Source organism: Convolutriloba macropyga, chromosome 9, assembly GCF_964194025.1.
Source record: "Convolutriloba macropyga chromosome 9, txConMacr16.3, whole genome shotgun sequence".
Lineage (NCBI taxonomy): Eukaryota > Metazoa > Xenacoelomorpha > Acoela > Convolutidae > Convolutriloba > Convolutriloba macropyga.
In genome coordinates, this window is record NC_134476.1 from 41477277 (window position 1) to 41503295 (window position 26019).

At 35.8% G+C, this 26019-nt stretch overlaps 1 protein-coding gene across 1 annotated transcript; it reads right to left on the reverse strand.

The window, feature by feature from the left end:
* Positions 1-14183: 14183 nt before the first annotated feature.
* On the reverse strand, positions 14184-25880 carry LOC142345392 (uncharacterized). Its single transcript, XM_075397425.1, has 3 exons — positions 25166-25880; positions 15580-15934; positions 14184-14595 (listed from the first exon to the last, which is right to left on the reverse strand). Exons 1-3 carry the CDS (start codon positions 25306-25308, stop codon positions 14308-14310), a joined length of 786 nt encoding a protein of 261 aa, XP_075253540.1. The 5' UTR covers positions 25309-25880; the 3' UTR covers positions 14184-14307.
* Positions 25881-26019: the final 139 nt, after the last annotated feature.

A 26019-nucleotide genomic window follows, 5' to 3' on the forward strand; every position in this document is an offset into this window, starting at 1 on the left:
AAGCATGTTTGTTATTTTCATTATATCAAAATGACATCACAATAGGTCTTATGATTATGAAAACAACAACAAAAGCAGGCAAAAACCAAAAATACAGCCGAAAATTGCAAGAAAGTGAAGAAGCATTTTAAACTATAAATTTTTCTCTGAGAACTTTATCTATGACTCATTGAACGCCTTCTCTTAATCACTGAGAACTGTCTGTATCAGGATGATGTAATAAAACTTCAAAGTAAAAAAATTACAAAAAAATATCCCAAAGTTTTTGAAAATTATGAAAACTGGTGGCATCGAAGTCATAAAAACCAATAGTTGGAAGATAAAACCACTAGCGAGATTCATTCTAATTCCATTAGAAAAGATGGAGGTCCTGTCTTTTACTTACATTCAAGAAAATTGATATAAAATTGGATAATGTCCAAAAAAAATTCTGAAATTTTTTTTAAAAGTCTTAACAGCCTTTAACCTCAAGAGCTTCTAAGAGAAGTAAAAACTACACCTTTTTATACCTCGATGGGAAGACAAGGTATTTTGTCATCAACATGTTATCAATAAGACATCACAATAAGTTCTATGAATATGAAAACAACAACGAACACAGGCAAAAACCAAAAAAATGATGCAGAAATTTGAGAAAATGTCGAAACCATTGAAACCATAAATTTTTCTATAAAAACCACCTCTATGATCTTTTGGACGTCTTGTTTGAGCCAATGGGAACTGCCAATACAAAGATAATGATATAATATATCAAAAGGAAACAAAACTACAAATTTTTTTTTTGAAATTACTAAAACTCGTGTTATCGAAGTGAGAAAAACAATAGTTAGCAGATAAAACTGCTTACTAGATTAATTTTGGTTGCAATACAAATGAAAGGGGCCCTTTCACTACTGAGACTGATTTACTATTCATGAAAATTAGTTTGGTATTGGTTAATAGAAAAAAGTTTTTGAAAACTTATTTTTTAAAGTCTTAACAGCCCCAAGCTGTCCATTCAAAGCGCTATAAAGGTTCACTTAATGCACATAAGAAGGTCCACTAAACTTTTAATTGGCAAGTCTATTCAATAGTAGTCCCAAAATTTATTAAAATCTTAAAAACAAAACAAAAATTTTATCGAAAATTTCGAAAACTCAGTGTCGAAGACAAAAAAACACGAGCTATGCCTTGAAAATGAATTCTTTCATTGGGTATCATTTGACTGTAAATTAGGTTTGCCACTAAAGGAACCTCGATATGAAAATGACAAGTCCCTAGGTGACTAAAAAAACAATAATAAATAGAAAAATTTTATAAAATACAGCTCTCAAATTGAGTTCGAGTTTTTTTATAGTAAACTTCATCACGAGACCAGAACTAGACTTTTTATCCGTCTACTGGTAGCACAAAATTGTTTCCTTTCGTAGCATGAAATGTAATTTTGCAATAAAATTTATATAGAAAAGCCATATTTTGAACAAAAATTACGCTAAGTGAACAAAATCATGCTAAAAGTGAACAAAATATAACATGTTCACACAAAACTTTAAACCTCGATAACTCCTCGAAAAATACGATATTCAAAAAAATCTTTTCAATTTCGAATTCTACGCTGGACGAGCTTTTTAATGATACCACTCATATTTCTCTACGATGAATAAATATATCGATCGGCCAAAATTGTCTGAACAAAAAAACCCATTTGAGTATATAGTTCCTCCCCCCACAAGTGGGCTCAGAACAAATATGAACTACAGAACAACACTTTCTAATTCGTGAAAACTACAGTAATAATGCCCTGCAAATCAGCACTGTAAATGTCACACCTAAATTCCATTCCACACATAATATACCTGATGAAAATTGACCCTAAAATACAATATATAACTTACCTAAAATACATTCAAATTAAAGGCGAAAAATTGAAACCACAAAAATCTATATAATTAAGAAAGACACAGCAACTCAAGGAATTTTGCCCACAAGTCATCTCTAAGTCAATTGACCCACAAAAACCATCTGCACAATAAACCAAAAAACTTTGAATGAGGCATGATTGATATCAGTTCAGGGAAACACAACAACCCGTGTCCATTTCACAAATCCTGATTCAGAAAGCACTGATAACACTCCCCGATTATCCCAAACTCCCACTAAAGCGAGAGGATCAGATATGTCAGCCAGATACAACCCTGTTTTGCACTGTCCCTCTCAAGCAACTGTATAACCACGCGTTCAATCTTGCTTTGTCAAAAATGTTCAGTAACCCCCTCTTGGCCTCCCTTACTAACAAAAACACCTAAGAAAAAAGAGACTACGTAATCAATAATATTGTGGAACGCTACCGAGTGATCTCTCGTTTATCGTGCTGGCTTGTGCGTAGAATTAGGATTTTAGTGGTTGAACGAAAAGATTGGACTGTAGCACTGCAGAAAAGATGCATCTACTTAGGCATTCTACTGTGCGAATCCGGAAACTTGTGGCATGATATCTCCAAGCTTATGCATGGTGATACTATATGAATGTGGATTTCATTTCCCGCACAGCTTAATGCAAATAACATACCCAAATAGGTAAAAGCATTAAACCGATGAAACCAGCATCTAAATAGAGACCATAAGTAAAATAAAAGACATTCATTAGTAAAGTGCCAATATATTTAGAAGAATATGGAAATTTGTTTCTTAGCATTTGTTTTTGATTTTCCAAATATCCTACAGCAGAAGTAACTGGAATGGCATGTGGAGCGATTTTTTAAAGGTTTCTGGAAACTCTTATTCTAAATCACGGTGTTCCACTCTCAATACGTTTAAGCCCCGCTCGTTGCCAAATCGGTCGGCATATCAGTAACTTTTGTAACACCTTAACTTTACAACAACCTAAGTTCTTCATAATAATCAATTTTCTATTGGATTACTTAAGAGACTATTACAAACATCAAAACGCCGCTTAGGATATATGAAACTAGCGTACAAACCGAAACTTAAATTGAAATTTTCTCCTTACTCAGTTATGTAGTTATAGTCATTACGCGTTTGTTGACAATATAGTTAAGTTTTTTATCAAATGAAAATCTTTTGGCCGTAGGGCTATCACACCATGAAGAAGCATTTAGTACTAAACTTGATCGATCTAATTTAACGTATTCGACAACTTGTTAGGAAAACAAAGTTCCATAAGAGAAAAAGCGCGTTTGCAATCTCTTTCTCTACCGCAGTCATGTGTCTGGTTATCCGCAGCCCCTTTTCCAGCTCTGGATTTACACCTATCTACCAATCAGTTCCGTGTTGCTCTGAAATACCGACTGGGTATAAAATTCTACGAGAACGAGAAAAAAACCTTTTTGTAAATCTGGGACTCTAGATGGAATGGGCGACCATGTCGTATCATGCCATGGTTGGGGTGATGTGATCTCTCGTGATGATCGCATACGAGGCAAAATTTTATCAGCTTCTTCGGGAGCTCTTTTGTCTCGCATCTGTGAACAGAAAATTTTACTACCCGACAATAACTCCAAACCGGGCGATATTTTTTTTACCTGATGGAACGCCGGTCAACCAGCAGTATTAGAGGTTACCGTCACTTCTCTATTGCAGTCAAGCCTCATTATAAATGCATCAGAGAAGAGTGGTTTCGCACTGTCAGCTGCTGAGGACGGGAAGTATGAACAGTACGCCCAGAATTGTAGTGATTTCGAAATAAAATTAATTCCTCTGGCTTTCGAAACGTTTGGAGGATTTTCAGAGACAGTTTGTAAGACCCTCAAACGAATCGGTACTCTGGCTGTTAACAGAAGTCTACAGTCGGCGGTGTTGTTGGTAGTTTTCTGTAGATTATCTCAATCAGTCTCTGTAACAGCAATTCGGGGGTCTGCAATCATGCTCCTTGAAAAGATTATAGACACATAACACGGGAGCAAATCTTTGAATCCTTGTTCCAGAAGTTAAGGGATTTACTTACGAGTTCAGAACAAGAACAGATTGGTCCTTTTATGATGAGCCGCCAAAACGCTTGCAGCAGAAGGGAGCCTTATTAATGTGCAATTCTGCTATTTTTATTCTAACCTGACCAAAGTGGGGAGAATAAAAACAAACATTTTACATGTGGAAAATTGAAAAACGCTGATGAATTGAGAGTCATAAACGGTGGATCTGTTGTATTGATAAATGCAGTTATGTTAACCAAGTTAATTGGCAAATTAAAAAGTGTTTCACATTTAAAAAAACTTTAACGTGTTACAACATTCTCATGTACTTTTCAGACGGAAAAACAGTTTTGGCAGATGGTCAGCCGGCAAAAAGGGGGAATCGAGATATCCTGTAGCAATAGGGAAACGGAAACTTCGCGCAAAAGTTGAAGGATGATTACTCACAGTTTAATCGGTAGACCAATGCCGCGCACGGAGAAGTTTTTGGAGCTAATGTTAGCAAAAAAATCCAAACAGCAGATCATCAAGTTAAAGCCTAGTTGAGCTGTGCGGTGGCGCCTGGCTCTTGTGTAATGAACAAAAGTGCAACCACAACTAATATTCACTACCTGGGAAAGCCTGATTTTGGTATTACATAATTAGACCTAGCAATATTCGGAAACAAAGAATAGAAAAAACTGATTTGGCAACATAAGCAAAGCGGAGACAGCAAAAAGTTTGTGGAAAGACCATTGAAAAAAGATCGTAGAGCAAGCAAAAAAATGGCAGAGAAAATTACCGGCAACATAAAAATCAAGAAGAGACCATTAGATGACGATGCTAGTGGAGTTTTGAGAGTTGCCTCCAATTTTTTTTTGCTATCACAAATCACTTGCCTAAAGGCCCCGCGAAAACCCAAATTCAGATGTTTCGGAGCATCATTAACTTCCGTTAGGCCACTTGAACTTTCGACATCAAACGGCCAGACAAGCGAATAAAATTATCCCGTTTTCTTTATAAAATCAGTTACAGATCTGTAGCGTCGATTATGCGATCAAAGTCAAGTACGTCAAAAAGAATGCAAAAAGCATACAAAACCGATTCTTTGAAGAAACTAACAAATATTTTTTGATACAGTAGCCGTAACCGCGGAGCACAATCCTCCCCAAACTGGATTAACTTTTACTCCAGCAACATTCATGTCACCTGAGATTCATCTATCCAGACTTATACAACAGCAACTTCAACTATCCTGCTGAAACAAAATAAAAAAAAACGCATACTCAAAAGCTCAAACTCTATGAAGCTGAAAATGAAGGCCTTGAGTAGTTCTACAGTTAAAAAACCACTGTAGAATTTGGGAAATCCTACTTTTATCACAAATTAGAAGTGATAAAATTTGAATTTCGAAAATCGGTTACCATCAAATTGTTAGTAGGACTGTTGGCTTGCAATTAAAAGCCTTGTGACAAACCAGGCATTTATGGAACAAAAACGTGTGGTTTTATAAGTTGAGCAGAGGCAATATTGATTTTCTTAAGCAGACCGAATTTATAAAGGTGAGTTATCATCCGGTATTTACCTCAGCTTGACTAAACTTGGTAGAGTGTTAGGACATACATAGGGGTAACTTTAATTGTTGAAACTTTTAGGAATTTGTTTTATAGATACCGTAGGGGAGACTTTAAACCTCCAAAAAAGGCTTCAATTCTTGAGTTCATAGTTTGACCGATTGAATAATAGGTCGAGTCATAAGTCTGATACGGTTTTGTTTTAGTTTGAAGAGCTCGAGTAGAAGTTAGCAATGTACAAAAGGACGTTCAGGCCATTCAATTGTTCTTTTGAAGTCATAACAATTTTACGTAAGAAAGACATCACTAATGTGGTTCATAATGAGATGTGAACAAATTTTGTTTTGATCACTCTTTTACGTTGTTGCTTGATAGTTACTAAGGAGTAGAACAGCAACATTACCAAAACAGTGCCATAACAAGAGCTGTCGCTTAGGAGTTGACCTGTAGAGAAGTTGTGATAACAAAAACATTGTTGAGAGAGTTGAATTGACTTGACAATATCAGAAAACTGGTTTGCGCGGTTGAAAAGCAGACCCCTTGCAAACACCGTTGAGAGCTTGTAGAACTGAGAGAAAAGCAGTTCTCCAGTGAAGATTTTGTTTCCGGGGTTAAAGTTGTGAACCATCTTTTATAATAAACTTCTGGTTGAATTTTGATGTGGTTTTGTGATCTTTTACATTTCTTGTTTATTCATTTGATAATACTTGATTACTCAACTCAATTAATAATTCCAACTAGAGTTTCCTACAGCCAACAAGAGCAGCGTGGGGAAAAAAATCCCTCCAATAGAAGTCCGAGAGCCACCAAAATACCCCTTTCATTTTGTTAGAGTTTTGGGCGCTAGTCGGCCCCTGCTAGTCAGCCTAAGCAAACGCGTGGACAGAGTCAAGTTGGAGCTTGACTAATAGGGAGAAAAAAGTTGCGAGTGTGTGGAGCAGTTTTCAGTTGAGTTGGAGTTCGACTGTGGGTATTGTTAACATTTAGCTTTTCTTGAGACTAGAAGATTGAGGGAGAAAGTTTTGATTTAGTAAAGAGCGTAAGTTTCATGAGGCTGAGTTCGTGTAGAGTATCGGCTTTCTTAGTGAAGGTTATTACAGGGCCTTGTCCAAGATCAAGAGATTGGTGAGTCAAGGTAGAGAGAGTTGCGAGTAAAGATTTAGAGGTAGTCTGAAGAGGGACAAGCTAAGTGAGAGAAAGTTATTCAAGAGTGTCATTGTTAGTAATTGGTTGTTCTTGAGGAAAGGAGGTCAGCTCGGAGTATCAAGAGCTTGAAACAGGGAGTTGGTAGGCTGGTATTTGGCAAAAGACAGTTGCGAGTGAAAGGTTCGTGAGTATAGAGTAGAGTATAGTAGAGTAGAAAGAGAGAGAGAGAGAGAGAGAGAGAGAAAGATTTTCCACAGTTTTAATCTTTTCTTCAAACTGCAGGAGCACGAGCTAGAGAGTTTGACTCTGAGGCAGAGAGCAAGGAGAAGTTTACAAAGGAGGCCAGTGATAGTTCAAAAGCAGCAGAATTTTAGTGTAGAGTGGCAAATCAGAGTAAGTCAGGTTAGAGGAGCAGTAGTTACTGATAATAGTGGGAGAATCGGGCTTAGCAGAAGTGAGAGGCTAAGGGTTCTCAGACAGAGAGGACTGTTAGACAGAGTAGAAATAGTTAGAGCTGAGGAACACCACGAAAAAGTAGAAGAAAAATAAAAGAATCAGAATGGTTTAGCAAAGAGGGACTGGAGTGCGTTCCCGTTTGTAGAGTTTTTTTCCGTCGGAAAGATTCACGAAAAGGGATTACTGGAAGCTGTACTACCTTGACGTTGTAGAAGTGTTGAAAATGAGTGAGGATCGCGCTATGGCGTCAATGCTTAGTCTACTGAGAGGATGGGAATTGCAAGCGGTTTGGGATTTGCCTTTCAGATTCTGGTTGTCGGAAACTGGTGAAGCAATAATGTCGTTAGGGCAAAACTTTGACATCATTGAGGCGACGCTATCTTTAAGTAGAGGAGAAAACTGTGATCGTTCTTATAGTATTAGGAGTAGAGGAAGAAATGTAATGGAAGAAGAATTATCGGAAATTGAGAATGTTCAAGCGGAGGGCAGGAAAAAAGACTCCTTAAGTGAGAACTCAGAGGAAAATTTTGAGCTTAGGGAAGTTGGTTCGGAATTAGTGAGAACAGTATGCATTAACCAAAATGAAGCAACGAGAACTTCCAGAACGTGGTAGATTTGCTGAAATTGAGGTGGGAGCAAGCAGAACATTTAAGTTTGAGTATGTTGGGAGAAGTAAACAAGGAAGAGCAAGTAGATGTTAATTATCGTTACGATCAAAGAACCGGAAAGGAAATAATTGTGATCCCCAGTGAATGGCTCGCGACAAATGTTGCTTCTACAGAGTTCGAAACGGAGTCATTTAAAAGTGTTGAAGAAGCGTGTCGAGGAAAGGGAAGAAAATTTTAATAGAGTCGAACAATGCAAAAAGTTCGATGAAGAAAAAGTATTGGGTTATAGAGAGTTAAAGTCCCGAGTTGAAAAAAAGGAGAAAAGGCAGCGCCGTGAGAAGCTGACACAGGTTTATATAGAGAGCAAGAAACAGAGAAAACTATAGGAGGAGAGTAGGGAAAAATTCTTGTCAACATTGGAGAAATTAGCTACGCCTGAAGGTTTTGTCTATTACGTTGACAAATCATTATCAAAGGATAAAGAAGATGACGATCTTCCCATGAGCGGCTCCGACAATGAGGCCAATGAGGATGAGGAAACTGGGCTTCCTCCTGAGTTCTTTGGATATACTCAAGAGACAAGCCTGAAGGATGTAACTCTCTTGTCACCTGAGTTTTCGTCACTAGTAGGAGGCGGTGAAATCGATATGAGAGAACTTTTGCAGAATGTTTATCCGAGGACATTCTTAGAGTTAATTTGAATGAAGAAATTGGCACAGTAAAGTCCCATGTATAGTTGAGAGAAGGAGGTGTATATCTAGTAGAGATGAAGAGGAGTTTTTTCGAAAAGTGAATGAAGTCAAAAGGAAAAGTAATGGTTCCGTTTGTCCTGAAAGCGTTAGTGCTAAGCCCTGGCGATGTATAGATTCACCAACAAATATGATTGGAGAAATTTATATACAGATTGATTGGAGTGACAACCCGGGTGACTTAAAAAGGAAACGACCGAAACTGTGTGCATTATTTAATCCACTGGTGGATCCTGAAATTCAAGAATTTGAGCTGGAATTGGAAATTAGTACACGGGCATTTCCGAGTTGAAGATGGTCATTACAGGTCTCAAGTATTTTTGAGGTGGTATGAAGCATGTCTGTACTGGGATACAGCAAGAGTTTTTGAATTGGGCGGCACAGTTACGTCAACTGCTGACTTCGAAAAGGCGATTTACAATTGCACTCCACTTAATGAAGAAGAGCAACTCGAGGTGATTTTGAGAGCTTCCGAAGGTGTTGTGTCTTGGGACACAGCTGATGTGTTCACGGTACTAAAGCCAACAAAAGAGATAGCTCATTGGATTTTCAAGCATGGCCACTGCATATTGGGGAACTTACGCAGAGGACCAATAGTAAATTAAAGAAACGACCTCAATTGCTATTGATGGCGAGAATGGGAACTTTCCAAGGACTGTTTGGACAAGCGGCGTCAGCAATCAGGAAGGAATTAGAAATTGGGCAAGCTTCTTTAGTTGTTTCAGGCGAGGTTCACCAAAGCTTTGAACGAGTTTGAAACAGTTGATTTAAAGAAAAAGGTCCAAGTACTTGGTAGAGCTTGTGATACCTTTGTACTGCGGGAAGCTACATCAGATTTCCCTCAAGTTGATGCAGTATTCGCGTCGTTCGTTATGTTGACATAGATATTTGATAGCTATAACGAAGTAATAGAGACTATTAGTCAAACTCATCTTGAAGAACGAGGAAGCAGTGATGTCACGGGTAGGCAAAGGCGTGTGGAGTCTTGGGATCATTTGTCGGTTTTTGGGATATTGGTTGAAAACGTTTTCAGCTGGTTAGAGTTCTTGCTTAGAGTTCTTGGTTAGAGTTCTAGCAAACAAGAGAACACCTCTGCTAAAATGTCCTCAGGAAGAGAACTATGTTTGAAGTTCAGTAAATGGCAAAGTGTGAGTTTTGGTGGAAGGTATACAAAGAGGTACTTGACGAAATTTGAGAATATGAAAAAAACAAGTAGAAAGCAGTTAGAACTGGGCAAAGGCAAGGAACTGGGCAAAGGCAATGAAAAGCTTTTTGGAACTTGGAAAGAGCCAATGATTCACAGATCTTAGCAGTATAACCGAGTAACCGAAATCAGCGAGACCAGATTTTAGGATGTTCATTGGGAGAAACAAATGAGTTGAGACAAGAACCAGGTTTGAACTTAAGCAAGTGTTTCAGAATTACGGTTAAAGGTCTGAAAAATGTCCATTAGATCCAGAGAGTGCGATGGACAGATCAAATTCTCCTTCGCGTAGTGAAATAATGCAAGGATGTGGATTTGGGCTCAAACAATCAAGCAAATTGGGAGGTAGTAATCAGAGTCTTGGGTTGAGATTGAGGCTTGAAGTGGGTCAAGGGGTAGTTGTAGCAAACAAGAGAACATCTCTGCTAAAATGTCCTCAGGAAGAGAAATATGTTTGAAGTTCAGTAAATGGCAAAGTGTGAGTTTTGGTGGAAGGTATACAAAGAGGTACTTGAAGAAATTTGAGATTATGAAAGAAACAAGTAGAAAGCAGGTAGAACTGGGCAAAGGCAAGGAACTCTCTAGTACTGATGAACCGATCGGCGATGCAGATGTAGAGGAGTCGCAACCAAACATGACAACCGGTGATCACAACAGAAGAGTTGGACATCCGGTCTCCTCTTGACAGTGAAGCTGGAGGTTCCTTGGAACAGTCACAAGTTATTAATGGAATGAGCTCAGATAGATTGGAGGACAGATATGCGGAACCAATTGATTACAGGAGTCGAGGGGACAGAGGAATTTCTGAAAATTATTGAGGGAGATATAAAGCATAACAATTTGTGGATGGTTGAAAGAGACTCTAATAACCAAAGGTTTAAACTCGGAGCGCCGTTTAACTATGTCAATCAGGGCCAATACCCTCCAAAAGAATGTTATCTCTTTTTTTGGGGGTCTTCAAACGAGTTTAGAAGCAGAAGCGAGGAAGTTGATTCAATGCCTATTGTGTGGTCCCCACCTGTTGATAGCACAAATGTTGATATCCACATCAGAAGAGGGGATTCTCAGTCAGTAATCGAATTGCATTATGCCTTGATGGCGTCGATGGGCGGTGTCCACAACAGAAAGGAGGAGTTCTGTCAGAGAGGGTTCCGTTTCAACGGTTGTGGAGACTCGATGTTACGAGGGACAATGTGGCTTCTGGTTAGTTGGAAGGAGAGACGGAGCAGGCTGGAGCTGATGAAGAGATGGCGCTGGAGAAGGAGACCTCCAGATGTGAGGTGGCGGTCCATTGAGGAGATGGGAGGACATCCTTTCAAGCATGGAAGGAAGAAATTCTTTGAGATAGTTCAGTCGGTTTCCGTCTTCAGCACGATAGCTTCTTCTTACTTTAGGATCTAATCGTTTAAAATTAGCTTCTGTGTCTAACTATTGGTCATAAAAATGCTAAATTAGACCGAAATACTGATTAACGGTGTTAAGTAAAGAGGGTGCCTGGAGTATCAGTGGTTGAACAAAAAACTTGGTTTGTGAATATTGTGTAGAGCAAGCTAGTTGTATATAGCTAACCTTGAATTAGTACTAGATAGGTGAGTTGAACCAATTATTTGGATTGATAGTTACTAAATTGTCCGTATAGAGTTTTTGGTGAGATGGCCGGGGTAAATAATGACAAGATTCGATGGTTCAACTAACCAGTTATTGTATAGATAAGAAGTAACAGAAAATGGTATTGATTTGCCTTTTTATTAGTCTTTATATGTGTTGTATCTATGGACACATACAAGTTCTTAATTTGTGTAAGTTTTCTAGTAGTTTTAGCCATATATATTCGTTTGAATTCGATTGCTGTAAATTTGATAAATGTTCTAGATTAATACGTTGATGTACTATTAATGCTTATTTGTACAATGCAATGGTTCACAAATTGGTCTGCTAGGTCTAATTTAAGTGAATAAGAGTGTTGTGATGTGTTCAGGAACTAATAAAGAAAACGTAAAGTATGCATGAAGCAAAACTTACTTATAAGGGAGACTAGATGTATCAACAAGACAAGCAGAATTTCTTTAAAGATTCAGGTCAAATGCCAAAAAGTCTAGAAGGGAGGAGTGTAGAATTTGGGAAATCCTACTTTTATCACAGAAGTGTCGCAGTTAGAAGTGATAGATCTTGAATTTCGGAAATCGGTTACAATCAAATTGTTAGTAAGACTGTTTGCACGCAATTAAAAGCCTTGTGACAAACCAGGCATTTATGGAACAAAAACGTGTGGTTTTATAAGTTGAGCAGAGGCAATATTGATTTTCTTAAGCAGACCGAATTTATAAAGGTGAGTTATCATCCGGTATTTACCTCAGCTTGACTAAACTTGGTAGAGTGTTAGGACATACATAGGGGTAACTTTAATTGTTGAAACTTTTAGGAATTTGTTTTATAGATACCTAGGGGAAACTTTAAACTGCCAAATAAGGCTTGAATTCTTGAGTTCATAGTTTGACCGACTGATTAATAGGTAGCATCATAAGTCTGATACTGCTTTTGTTTTAGTTTGAATAGCTTGAGTAGAAGTTAGTAATGTATAAAGAAGGCGTTCAGGTCATTCAATTGTTCTTTTGAAGTCATAACAAATTTACGTAAGAAAGGCATAACTAATGTGGTCCATAATGAGATGTGAACAAATTTTGTTCTGATCACTCTTGTGCGTTGTTGCTTGATAGTTATTAAGAAGTAGAACAAAAACCTTACCAAAAAAGTACCATAATAAGAGCTGTAGCTTAGAAGTTGACCTGTAGAGAAGTTGTGATAACAAAAACTTTGTCGAGAGAGTTGAATTGACTTGATAAAATCAGAACACTGGTTTGCGCGATTGGAAATCAGACCACTTGCAAACACCGTGAGAGCTCGTAGAATTGAGAGAAAAGTAGTTCTCTAGTGAAGAATTTGGTTACGGAGTTAAAGTTGTGAACCATCTTCTATGATAAAACTCTGGTTGCATTTTGATATGGTTTTGTGATCTTTTACATTTCTTGTTTATTCATTTGATAATACTTGATTACTCAACTCAATTCATTATTCCAACTAGAGTTTCTTACAGCCGACAAGAGCAGCGTGGGGGGAAAAGATCCCTCCAATAGAAGTCTGAGAGCCATCAAAACACCCCTTTCAATTTGTTAGAGTTTTTGGCGCTAGTCGGTCCCCAGCTAGTCAACCTAAGCAAAGTACAAAATTCTACAACCACTGCCCACTATTCTACAACTTCTAATAGATATGATCACCAGAACATTTTAAAACGTTTAGTAAAGATGCCCCGCTAATATTGTATTTATTTTCTTATAAATGTTAACTAATACAGTATTTCAAATATGCAAATTGTGCATTTCCGTTTTTTTCAGGGAAAATGTGATATATGTACTTATATGAACTAGTTTAGGAATCATGTCCTTTTCTTTTATCCGTCGCTCTTAAATTATGTTGACTTTGAATTTGACCTGCTTAATGTGAGCATGTATTTTAATTTGTTTACAATAAAACGCTGTGAAATCTTTGATATCATTCTTTCGCCCGATCGCTTTGGCATTCAGTTATCTTTAATCCAATATATGCTCTAAACATTCTGGTTTTCTGTGCGTACTTCTGCAATTCAATAAATTCTTATTTCGAGTTAGGTATTTGAAATTGCAAAGTTAATCTAAATGGAGGCATTTAACAGCTGTATTTCACTCCCAGAATCACGCCAATAAAGAGTCTGTATAAAAAGTGAACATTTGTGTGCTGAGATAGAGTCTTTTGTCGTTTTGAAAAAAGAATTATCTAAATTAACTTACAGTGCTATTGTTTTTCTGAAGCAGACATTTTTCGTAAGAATAACTAAGAGAAATTTCCAGCCAGTTTTATGAATGGTAGAGAATTCCTTTTTTAAAAAATGTAGGCGTTTTCTTCTGGCTCCTTTTGATTTTTTCAAATTAATCTTTTCTTTTCAGCATTCTTGGTCACTCGCTTTTTGTGCTAATGCAATGGAACAATAGAACACAAGAGCTCTCTAAAGCATGCGACGAAAATTCGAAACTCAAAGTTGATTAAAGTATTTGTCATTCTTGAATTTTTTTTGTATTATTTTTTTTTGTTTTCTCTGGGGAAAATTGTGGGCAAAATTCGAAACAAAAATTTTTGTTAGAAAATAAAACTTCGGATTTGCATTTAATAATCGCATCAATTTTTACATATTAATCCCATCTACTAAACAACAGTACAAAATGTGATTTGAAATTTAAGATTATTCAAAGATAGACATTTTAACAATTAAGTAACCAAAGGATGGAGGAACTGTTTTCTGTTTACGTGAAAAATTTTTGTTTTTTTTTTTAAAAAAAAGTTTCTACATGGAATCAATTAAATCTTTTCTGGATATTTTTCATGGTTCAATCGAGATGAAAAATCAGCATTTAATTTATAAATCAATTTAATTATTGGAGACTTTGTCTCTTTGTCTCGAGTTAGTTGTAAATCAGTTATGAACATTACTCTTGCTCTGAATTTGAAAGTGTTCTGAATCAAAACTGATAGTGGCTTGAAGTTAAGCACTGGTATGACCAGCAAAATTTCCCTATGTCTTTCTATTATCGCTGATTGTGGACTTTTTGGGAGGTTATATTAGAGTGAAACAGTTCCTTATTTGATTGCAACATTAACTGCATTGCAGTGCAAGAGAGGTGGAGTACTCTTTGTTATTATTGGGATGGAGAGGTAGAATTCCTTCTGATGGTAGTGATGATTGTGGGATTTTATTCACCATCTGTTCATCTGCTGATTTGTCGTTTATTGTGATGAGAACTGAGGAGGAACAGCAAGTGGACTGAGGTTGATCTGTGAGAGAAGATTCTCTTCTAGAATATTCTGGAAGATCTGAAGCTGCTGTCGTGGATGTTGTTGAATCGGAGGAGGAGGTTTGTGTGGAAGCGTCTTGAGAGAAGGTCTAAAAACAGATTCTGATTTCATTTTAGCGTTATTTTAATGAGTTGCTTTCTGTGACACACAAATGTGGAGTTTTCTTTCATTGAGTTCGAAGTCGACCATAAAAAAACAAACCATAAACCATAAAAAACCATAAACAAGAGTCTTAAAAATCAAACATAACTATAATTGTTTAGGAAAAATTACTTGTGATCAGGTCTTTTCTGCCTTCAAATGTTCTGATCAGAGGTTACTTAACGCTGGGCGGTATGCAATTTCTAGAAATCAAAATTCTGGGGAGTAAATGCCCGGGACAACGTCCAGTGTATGGCCGCACAAAAATGACAATAGTTCGGATTGTGTCTGCGACCATAAGCTACTTTTGCCTGGAAAAATCTCATTAGAAGTGAATTCCACCAATGACATCAATAGATCAGACATAACACAGATGGTTGAATAGACCAAAATGCTGTCTTGATGATCACTTGTAAAAAATATATCTAAAAGTTTTTCCACTAGACCTTAAAGCAAAAGCTCTGTAACTTGAATTAAGTTGTACTTTTTTGTAGATACTTAATTATTTTTCATTAAAATTGATTGATATTTAAAGTTGCTGTCTGACAAAAGTGTTGCAAGCGGTAACATTTTTCACTCGATTGTAAAATTTTTCGCATAAAGGGTTTTTTATGGCTTGGATGCAGCATATATGGCCCCTTCTATGTTTAGTAAGGTATCATATTTGATACTTTTTACGGTGCATAAGTTTGGTCAACTCGGGTACGTACATGTGTGTGTCTGCTGGCGATTGCTTTATTTAATTTTTCTTTACAATATGATATATCAAAAATTTAGTTTATTTTTTTTCTATTCTGCTGTTAGTTTTTGATATTGCAAGAAATAATCAGTATTTATTTTCTACAAAATTGGATACTCTGCAAATCTTTTGGAAACTGAAAACTTTCAGAGCCTTATTTTTGAAGAAAATAAATGCGAAATGACTACTAACTGGAGTTCTGAGGTATGATTGCAGAGAGGAGCACAAAATGCGCATCTGTTGCAGTTCAGTTATCATCTCAAAATGCACCCTGGAGTCAACCACAACTTTCCCACCATCCACAGGAACAAATTCACCGTCCTTAGAAACCCTGGGAGCACAAGCGGTTCCAGTACCGGATAAAAATTGCTGATTTCCTGAGTTTGGTGACCATAGTAGACTGCTATGGTGTTCCGCACAGTAATGGTGGTGGTCCTCAAGGTAAAGTTTTTCATCGTGGCATTTTTCGCAGTCCCATCCGGGTGAGATTAAACATGTGTCTTCGGGGTTATTTGAGATGCCATTGCGATGATTTCTGTCACACAGTCTGAAAGTGGGTTTAAGGTAAGTTGGGGGCGTGGTTAAAATTCGCCCAGTTGTCGAAACTAAACTCCATAAAGTGTCCAGAAAGACTCGGGGAAATTTTTCCATGCTCATAAATGAAACAATATTTCCTATCTAATAATTTGCCAGATTTGCAAAAATTACTGAAATAAATGTCCGATGAAGAGATCAGAGTTTGTAAAAGCGCCAAAAGAAAGTTGCGAAAGAGATTTACAGAGACTGAAGTTCCATTTTAGGGTTATGTGATCGAATTCTCTGCAGCCGACGTGTCAGTAATCAAACAAGGTCTCATAATAGAACTTAACTAACTATAACTAACCAGATTAAAACATTAAACCTACAGATAAATACAACTAAAAGCTTTCAAGTTTGATAGAACTCTTTCCATTAGAATTAATTGATCTGCTTTAAGTTACCAAACAATTCGGACAAACTTGGGGGGAATTATTTGGATACTCACTAAAACTTTCAGGCCAAAAATCAAATATTTACCAAAGTTACTTAACAACTTAGTTAAAGTATTTCTAACCTAAACCAACAATTTTGACCAATTTTCTGTATTTTGAAGCTGCGCAAAACCAGAAACACTGTAGCAACAATATAAGTTCTAAAGACAGCCAAACTTCCAAAATTTTGTTTTTTTTTAAACAGAAAATTGTGTATCAATTTGCAATAAGTGTGCTCTAATGGTCAAACTAACGCTCTCAAAACAGCGGGGGTAAAATTATTTCAACCTGTTCTGTACAAGATAAAAGAGCCTGATTATTATCACAAGTCTTCCATGGACAAGAAGAGGGTTATAATATGGTTATAAAACTAGTAAAATGGTATAAACTGGTAATGCTTATGTACAGGCAATGTTGGCACTAGTTAGGTTATCCACACAATAGAATAGGAAGCGAAATGGCTTGCTTCTACTTCATTTTATTACATGCACAGACATAAGCGCAGCCCTGATGTATGGGAGGGGGTGAAAGCTGTTAACTGTCTCTGTCTACGGGCTTTAGAGTCATATTTATGCTCAACAGATCTACCACAAAAGATGTGCTAATAAACAGAATGTTCATTTATCCAATTTTTTTTAAAAGTCGTCTTCAAAAAAATCTTTGTTTGGCGAAATTTTTTAACTCTAAAAACTATGATGAAAATCTATGTTTCAGGAAAATTCAGGTTGTTTGTTGCTCTTCTAATACTTTTTTCGGCCATTTGGCATGGGAGCGTTCCAACTCAATATCTGTAATATTTCATGTGTCCTGCAACAAAACCCAAATTTATTTCAATTTCATGGTGGTTACCATGGTATACAATGGAAGTATTCAATTCTTCCCTGCTTTTCGTATACACACGTATTCCTGTGGTTACTGTAGCTCTGTTATCCTTAACAAGGACACCACACACTGGGCTGTATAAGTTTGCAGACTAGTATAGCGCAATACAGTGAATATACTATTCTATTGCAGGGTTATTTTTCGCTTTTCCTATTTCTCCTCAAAATAAGTAATTGTATTTGTAGCTGCTACAGTCTTAAGAAATAGAGGAAGTTTAGGTGGTCTTGTCTTTTGTATTCGGTGTAAAAGAAGGGAAATCACGTGAAATACAATCAGATCACGAGGGAATAGATTTTGTTCACTTAGAAGTTGTCTGACGTTATTTTTTTATTTGGGTGACAGGCACCTTATAAGGAAATGAACAAGAGATTACATTTCGAAATTTGTGGGTTGAAAGCTATTTTGAGAAATTAGGTCATTAAGTTATAACAGATAACTTTAACGCAAATCTGGTATTAATGGTTCGGCGTCAAATTTAGAAACTGATTTTCAAAAAAAATCGTGACAGCGAGACTAAAAATGCAGTTTGTTTTTTCTTCTACGAAAATATGGAAAAACAGAGTAGTTTTTTTGGTAATCTATTTTGAGAAGCTGATCAAATGGAACTGATAAGAGATTTTTTTCGATTACTGAGTAATTAATATTTATTTATTCGACCAACTTATTTACTCAAAGTCAAGAAATGAAATCGACGTAAAAAGCTATGAAGGGAAGTAACTATTTTCTATTTTAATTTTAATTTACACATCAAGTTTTATTACAATTAGGTAGCCACTTCAAATTTTTACCATAATTCTTTCAAATAAACGAAACTGTCAAAACTTAATGATTTGACAAATTTTCCATAAATTTAAAGACATGAAGTAAGAAACAAATTATAATGGATAACATCGCATTGAAAAAAAGCAAAAACAGATAATGGAAATAAAGCCTTAATTAAAACATGAGTTATTACAAGTTATGATAATATAACTGGTGAGGATAGTATAGTTTGACACTAGGTTACAATTATGCATGGATGCTTCTTCTTCGTGTTTTGTATATCTATATATCTCTATCTATTCATACAATCGAGTGTTGCAGATTTAGCTTCAAAGTCACACGTCTGTGCATTTCCCACTGAGCTATTGTTTATTCAAATACTACCACTACTTCGTGTACACACATGTGTGCTATTGTGTCCATTATTATCCACCAAAAAGTTCAACTCAAGTCATTTTTTTATACCAAAAATTAGCAAAGTGAATTTGGACAAAATACTGAAAGTTAATAATAGAGGGTTAGCAATTTGGTTCTAAAAACTGTGTGATAGCGTAGATTTTATTTGATAATTTTTCCATTCAACAATCAGCTTGACTGGGTCTAAGTTGTTGACTGATAAAAATCAGGGCTGAACACGTACGATGAAATCATGAGAAAAAGTTTAGCAGAGTTGTCAACCGATTTCCGACAGATATTGAGGAACATTAGTGGAAATAGTTTGTATCAGATTGCTACTATCAAATATGCTCTCCAAAGTGAATATGTATCGTTTTCGTATCTTAATAGATAATAGAAACCTCAGTTTACGGACTTTTCTTCTTAAAGTTTTGTTTTGAGGATAGGTTTTAAAGCAAAATTGGCAAGGACTTGACTTGTTGAGCAGAGTTCAAAAAATCAACAATTAAATCTCAACAATGGTTGCATATTGCCCGTCTCGATAATCCAAATACAATGAATTTTAGAGCTCACTTAATTTCATCAATTCATCGAATTCTCACTGCTCTAAGAATATGCAAGAGTCATTATTGAAAATTGCGATAACCAGATTATCAATATTGACATCCCATTTTCTCCGTTTTCAGCTTTTTTCAACAGTTTACCCAAAACAATCCTATTGATTCTACTATTTACTCAAATACAGCTACTTCGCATACATGCGTCTAAGCTTTTGTGTCAATAAATATCAGGAAAAAATTCAAATATTGTATATAAGGAAACTAAATTGGAATGAAGTATTTGAGCCTTCTACAAAAGGACTTCATGATTTTCAGAAATGACATTACATCAATAAATTTTAACGATTTGTGATTTTTTTTGGATCTATGTTTTGCCCCCCCTCCCCCGCTTAGTGGGCTTATATCTTTCATGCGCTTAGGCACACGTGATCAGGAGCATGATCAGCGTGCAAAGCTGCATTTGCAAATTGGTTGATTTGCAACGATGTAGAGATAGGCACGTCAAGGGCATTCTGCCTAATTGTTTACCTAGATGGAACATAGATGCTGACTGTCGTGAGTTGCTTTCTTGTGTAGGAGTTCTTCTAAATTTAATTTTTGATTCGGAAAACTTTTCTTCAGTTTTCTCGTGATATATTTTCTCCAAACACCTATACTTTGCGTACATAAAATTATTTTGGTGTCAGTTTATGAGTAGAGGAAAGATTCAACACCAGCAGTGATCTTCATTTGTGAACCATCCCGGAAGGGAGAGTACTTGGAACTGAAACTGAAACAATTCGTTTTATTTTGCTCTAAAAACTTATGGTCGTGTAACTCGTAAGGGAACAGCTTTTTGAAGCTCAGCACTCAGAATGGTTAGGCCAAATTTTTGAACTATGGAAAACTAGAGCTGAAAAGTGAATCATGATGGAAAGAGAAAATTTTGCAAAAAAAGTGTACCAAATAAGTGAATTTAGTCTGGATTGTTATCAATTTCTGACGGATAAATATGCTCCCTAAAATTGAGGATATTTTGTTTCCATATCTTAAAAAAATGACAAAGCCTCAGTTTGCAAATATCAATTCCCATAGTTTTGACTCAAAGGATTTAGGGTTAAATAAAAGCAAAATTGCAGCTTTGAAGTCAATAATTTTGAGCGTTCTTTAATCGTTTTATTTGCTAATTATTTTATTTGCTAATTATTGACATATATAGGCTTCAAAATTCAGTATTGTCATTGCCAAACTCTCACTAAAATTAGGTTCGAATGAAATTGTTGTCTTTTCAAAACGGTTACCAAAATTAACTCTGAGTCTTTTTTTCAAAAACTTTTCGTGAACTGACCCAATAGTTCGGATTGTGACATTTTGACGGAGGCAGAAAATGTTGCACTCTATCCAAAATTCATTAAAGCCCATCTTCAATTGACACCGGTAGTTTTAAAATTCGTTTGATAGCATATCTTCGAAAAAATTTAATATAGCAAAGTTTTGATTTATGGTACTTGTAATCATTGTCTTTGCAAGTTCAAAATCAGAATTAAAATACAATGAATTTGCATTAAAACAAACAGTTACTTGTCATAGGGGAGGGGTGTATTTAGCTTCCTGATCAAACGTATCCGTTCTGATTGTGCCAGAAAGGTGTCTCAAGGCTCCACACGTTTTACTAGCTGCTTTTTTCAAGGATCAGTAATTCTGCACACAGCATTAGCTATGAACAAATCATTGAACTCGGCAAAGTAGCAATCGCTGACTTCAATGGACTGGTATTCAGGACAGTTGGTACCTTAGGTGGTATTTAGGTGTAAGTTTGGGGAATTGTACATCTTAACTTATGTTACTTTGGTCACTTGTAATCTTAGGCTTATCTTTTACTTAGTTTAAGTCTTTTTGTTGTTGGCTCTTTTTGTTGTTGGCTCTGACCCAAATTCTTGGTAGCTGTGCTTGATAAGTACGTTGTTACCCGGAGTAAAAATATTCCTTGTAATTAAGTAGCAAATAGGCTGTGTTGTTATCTGTATAACAGATAAACAGTTAGCTGACGCTTTTGCATAGGACATAGGTTTTGTTATGTCATCGCAATTTTCTGAATACTGTTAGAAGGTCGCTTCCCGTCCCGGTTTTTTGTCAAAGTAATTTTCGATGGATGATTTTCTATTTTAGCTTTATAAAACTAGGCACTGAAGGTAGCACGCTTTATCTACTGCTCTAACTCAATAGTTTTTAGGTAAAAAAAAATTTCATCCTCTTATTAGTCTTAAGCTTAATTTTGCCTCTTTATTTATGTTCTGACTTAACTTTTGAAGGAATTATTTCATGTTGTTTTTGAGCAAAGCTTGATACTAAGTTTGCTTTAGTGTGCTTTTTCCTCGAGTTAATGCATTAGTAACTTTTTTTCGAAAATCAGTTTGGATTGAGCTTCTTTATTCTCTGTCGCTTTAATGTCTGCATCTCCAGTTACTTTTATTTTTGTTTTCCCATCCGGTTTTTTTAGCATACAGATTTTGGTAGTTTTTGGACCGCTTTATATTCATCATAATTTAGTCAGTTCTGTCTAGAGTCTACTGCTAAATCGAAACATGAAGAGAAATATTTTTTTTTGTTTTTACATGCACTAACAAAATTACCTTTTCCATTGCCAAAACGTTATACAACGTTTCTGTAAAACTTAAGATCTAAATATCCAGGCATGTTACACGCAAAGCACAATTTAGGGTCTTAGAAGTAATAGAAAAATTCTGCCCAGGTCGTGATTTGCTTTGAAGAGTGTATACCAACTTTATGAAAAGTATGCTTTGCTGACATGGTAACGTTGTGATTTTCTTCTACGTCATTTCTTTTTCTGCGATTCCCCTTAAAAAATGTGTTTTCTGCACCATAAAGTACTTTCAAGGGCTGATTTTGTACATTGGCTTTGTAAATCTAGCTTTTGAATGTAGAGGGGATATCTACTGCTCTGATACAGTAGTTTTTTCGCAATTTCGAGTCTATCCAATGACTTCCTCAAGCCTTCACTACCCTTTTAAAAAAGCATTCTGCAACACTGTTTGCTTCAAGTGTCTCGGGAACAGTAAAGTCACAATCTATTTCATTGCTTAAAAACTTTTGGTCTGGCATACTGGGCAACAAATTTTTGAAAATTTTCAGGGCTTGATTTTTGTACTTCATGAACTGTTTTTACTCAGTAGCCGCTGAAATCATCAATGAAGCTGATTACACATCTGTATAGACAAAAATTTGATGGACTCACCGTTTCAAAACTTTTGAAAAGATCTATTTTCAGGTTTTGTGAAAGCTTTGTTTTGGCTTTGTTTTTATAAGTTAAACTGCTTACAGTTTCTTTCAAATTTTACCTACTGCGCAATTTGCACAGAAATCTGAATTTTCACTTGTTTTTTCTTTGTTGCGTGCTACATTTCTACAGTGTACATGTCCAAGTCTTTTGTGACAACATTTTGTTTGTTTAGAGTTCCCACTTGAAATTGAAAAAGGGTTCTAGAATTAGACCATTCTTTCTGGAACGTAAGAAAAAAATCTCCTCCTCTTTTCAGTCTTCAGCTTATTTTTGCTTCTTTATTTATGAACTGACATAGTTTTTTAGGAAGTATTTCATGTTGCTTTTGAACAAAGCTTGATTTTAAGATTGCTTTAGTTTGCTTTGTCCTCATTTTAAAGCATTAGTAATTTTTTTTTCGAAAGTCAGTTATGGTTGAGCATCTCTAGTGTCTGGGGCTTTAACATCTGCATCTCCATTTCCTTCTATTTTTGCTTTGCTATTCATCCAGATTATTGTCCGTATCCTGTTTTCGGCAATTCTTGAACAACTTCATATCTATCATTATTTATTCAGTACTGCCTGAGTCTACAGCTAAGTCCGTTTTGCAAACTTGAAAAGAAATGTTTTTTGAGAACTATTCTTTTTCACATGCACTAGCTGAATATGTTTTCATTTGAAAAAAAACTTAAACAACGTTTTTGTAAAAATTAGACATGTTATTTGCAAAGCACATTGTAGGGTCTTAGGTCTTAGAACTACTAATAAAGTTCTTTCCAGGTCGTGATTTAATTTGAAGGGTGTCCAAAAAATTGATAAAGAGTTTGCTTTGGCTGACATTGCAACATTCTGATTATCTTCTACGTCATTTTTTTCTGCGGTTTTTTTCAAAATATGTGTTCTCTACATTATAAAGTTTTGTGCGCCGTTGAAGCGTTCTTGTGCCAAAAATTACTGACAACTTAGTGGAAGCCCATTGAGATCCATAGCAAAGAACATCGTCTCCGAGAGCTCTTCCCCCAGCATCGTGCAATTGAGTGACAAATCTTGTGCCCTGATGAAGTTCTGTTGGAGCGCTTCATTTTTCAAGAACTGTAGTTTGGTCTAGTGTATAAACAAATTCTTCGCCGTAGTTGTCTCATCAATTCTACAATACTAAAGCATTGCTGCAGAAAATGCCAAGCGTTTTGGCCGTAAACTAGGCCCCTGCTATTTACACAATCGTTGATGATGAAGTTTTGGCGGCTAGCGTAACTTTCATTGCAAGGTAGGCTCCTGTCTTGTTTTTTATGTAATCATTATCTTGTAAACCTGCTGCTCTAGCTTGAGCCTCAGCCCCAATTTGATTTCTGTTCATTATTTTTATCATTTCCGATTGCTGCTGGTCGGTCAAGTAACTCAACTCCGCCTGTAAAGGGGATCAAAGTTGTCACCTGTTTGTGCATGGGCAGAGAAGTGGGCACTCAGTGTTGGGTAGTCTCCAGCTAGCCCATTGAATGTCATCCATTTCAAATTGTTGTTGGATGGCTTCAAATGGAAGCTCACACTGCTAGTTTGAGATCCAACGTTAGACTTTGCTTTAAAATTTAAGATAGAGACATCTTGAATCTTACGTCTCAAAACTCTCGTCAGTCTTACCGAGCAAGAACTATCAACATACGCCCCAATCGAACCAAAATTCTAGTAGCGTATTAACAGTCTAAAGACTGGGCTCGGCATCGCAACAATTCCCATGAGAAGGTTTTAAAATAAAATTTTTTAGGAAATTAGAAAGAGTGAAAACTCTACAAAAAAGGTCTTATTTTTAGTCCGAAAACTATTAATTACATTTACAGGTTCAATCCAAAATGGTTTACGTATCAAACGTTAGGTTTTTTTGGGGGGGTGCCATCTCATATTCAATGCCAAATTTACTTGAAATAATTCACAATGTTCTATAAATCATTTAATTTTTTGAAAATAAATATCAATATTTGACAATTAAACAGCTCAAGCTTGGTTCCCATTCAATTTTTAAATTGATAGCTGCAGTTTGCGTTATAAATGGGTAAGTTCTGTTTTTTTTGTGGTTGATTAATATACTTGAGGTTTGTAAGCTCTAAGATATTTTCTGACTTATTTTCTTTGAACCAATTTTTTATTCATCACTTCATAGCAATATATTATGACTAACTCTTATCCATTTGGGCTAATAAATTGACCTTTTGACCATATTTCAGATTTGCGCAACAGCAGCAATGAGATTAAAAAGAGTAAAAATACGACAAAAATGGTCGTATTTGTAGTCCGAAAACTATTAATAAATCTTACAGGTTAAATTCGAAAACGGTTACCGTATCAAACGTTTGGCGGCTTTGGGGGGCGCCATCTCATATTCACATGCAAAAATTTACTTGAAATATTTCACAAGGTTTCATTGATCATTTAGCTCTAGAAAATATATATCAATATTTGACAATTAAACAGCTCAAGCTTGGTTCCCATTCAATTTTTAAATTGATAGCTGCGGTTTTCGTTATAAACTGGTAAGTTTTATTTTCTTTGTGGTTTATTACCATACTTGAAGTTTGTAAGCTCTAAGATATTTTCTGACTTCTTTTCTGTGAACTAATTTCAGATTCATCATTTCATAGCGTTATAATATAACTAAACTATATCCATTTGGGCTAAAATATTGACCTTTTGACCATATTTCAGATTTGCGCTCAAAAAGTGAAGAAAAATTTTGAAACTTATAACATTTTTTTCTAGCAAAGAGTAATTTTCAGGAGCTGATCAGTGAAACCCATTTCATGCCGTTGCGATGGAAAAACTTTCAGCTAAAATAAAACAGCTGACAAGAAGTTTCGAACCACTTTTCGTCGTAATTTGGAACAATCAGTGTGACCTAAATTTAATAGGATGCATACCTTTTTCTGGAATCATCGGCTTCATCTAGTGAGGTGACTTTCTCTCCATTTTCACCCCATTTCCTGCCATCTACTGACTTGCTCTTTTTGAACTTAGATCCAAATTTGAAACTGTTCCTCAAACGCGGAAATTTCCACTTCATACTAACAGGACTAGTGTGTGAAACAATAAATAGATGACGTTTGTTCAATTATGAAGATATATTAGTCAATATGTATGTAGGTTTAAGCACTTTTAAAATGCACCTTTACGGAAGGCCGCGTCAAATGTATTTATAAACATACAGGATAAGGAACTATGGAGTAAAATTGAAATAGAAATAGAAAGCGAGTTTGAGCATATCAAAAGGAATGTAATCAAGTTTTCATTGTAACCACAAAATTCAAACCTGAAAGAGCAAAAGAGGAATTTTGAAGGCCGAGCTTGGTAGATTTCTACTCTAGCTGTTAGCTACATCGGGATATTATAGAAAGTATAAACAAAACACTCAAACGACTAAAGCCTCTAAAAGCTTTCAAACCAAGATGTGTGTATTGTAGTGCGTCTTTATGTTTTAGAGCTGCAGCTTGATATACAAACGCTCTAATACTTTTTGTATATGTTTAATATATTAGCCAGTTTTTTCACTTCTCAATGAAAAAAAATGAGAAAATTTTGAAGCCAGCGAGAGGTTCAACGCTTTTAGCAAATGCTCTTTATCAGTCATATAAACTGCAATTTTGTAAATATTGTAATTTGAAGAGATAGTTTGAACTCTGTAAAAGCAATTTTATTTTCCATTCAAAGAGTTAAGCCGTCAAAAATTAATTTAAATTGAACTTCAATGACTCTGTAATATTGTGAAGAGACCAAA

Excerpts from the sequence above, each read along its gene's own strand:
- LOC142345392 (XM_075397425.1), bottom strand. The coding sequence starts at position 25,308 with ATGAAGTGGAAATTTCCGCGTTTGAGGAACAGTTTCAAATTTGGATCT. Across the intron at positions 15,935-25,165 it reads GCCGATGATTCCAGAAAAAG|ACTGTGTGACAGAAATCATC; the intron begins GTATGCATCCTA and ends ACCCACTTTCAG. Across the intron at positions 14,596-15,579 it reads AATCATACCTCAGAACTCCA|ACCTTCTCTCAAGACGCTTC; the intron begins GTTAGTAGTCAT and ends ATCTGTTTTTAG.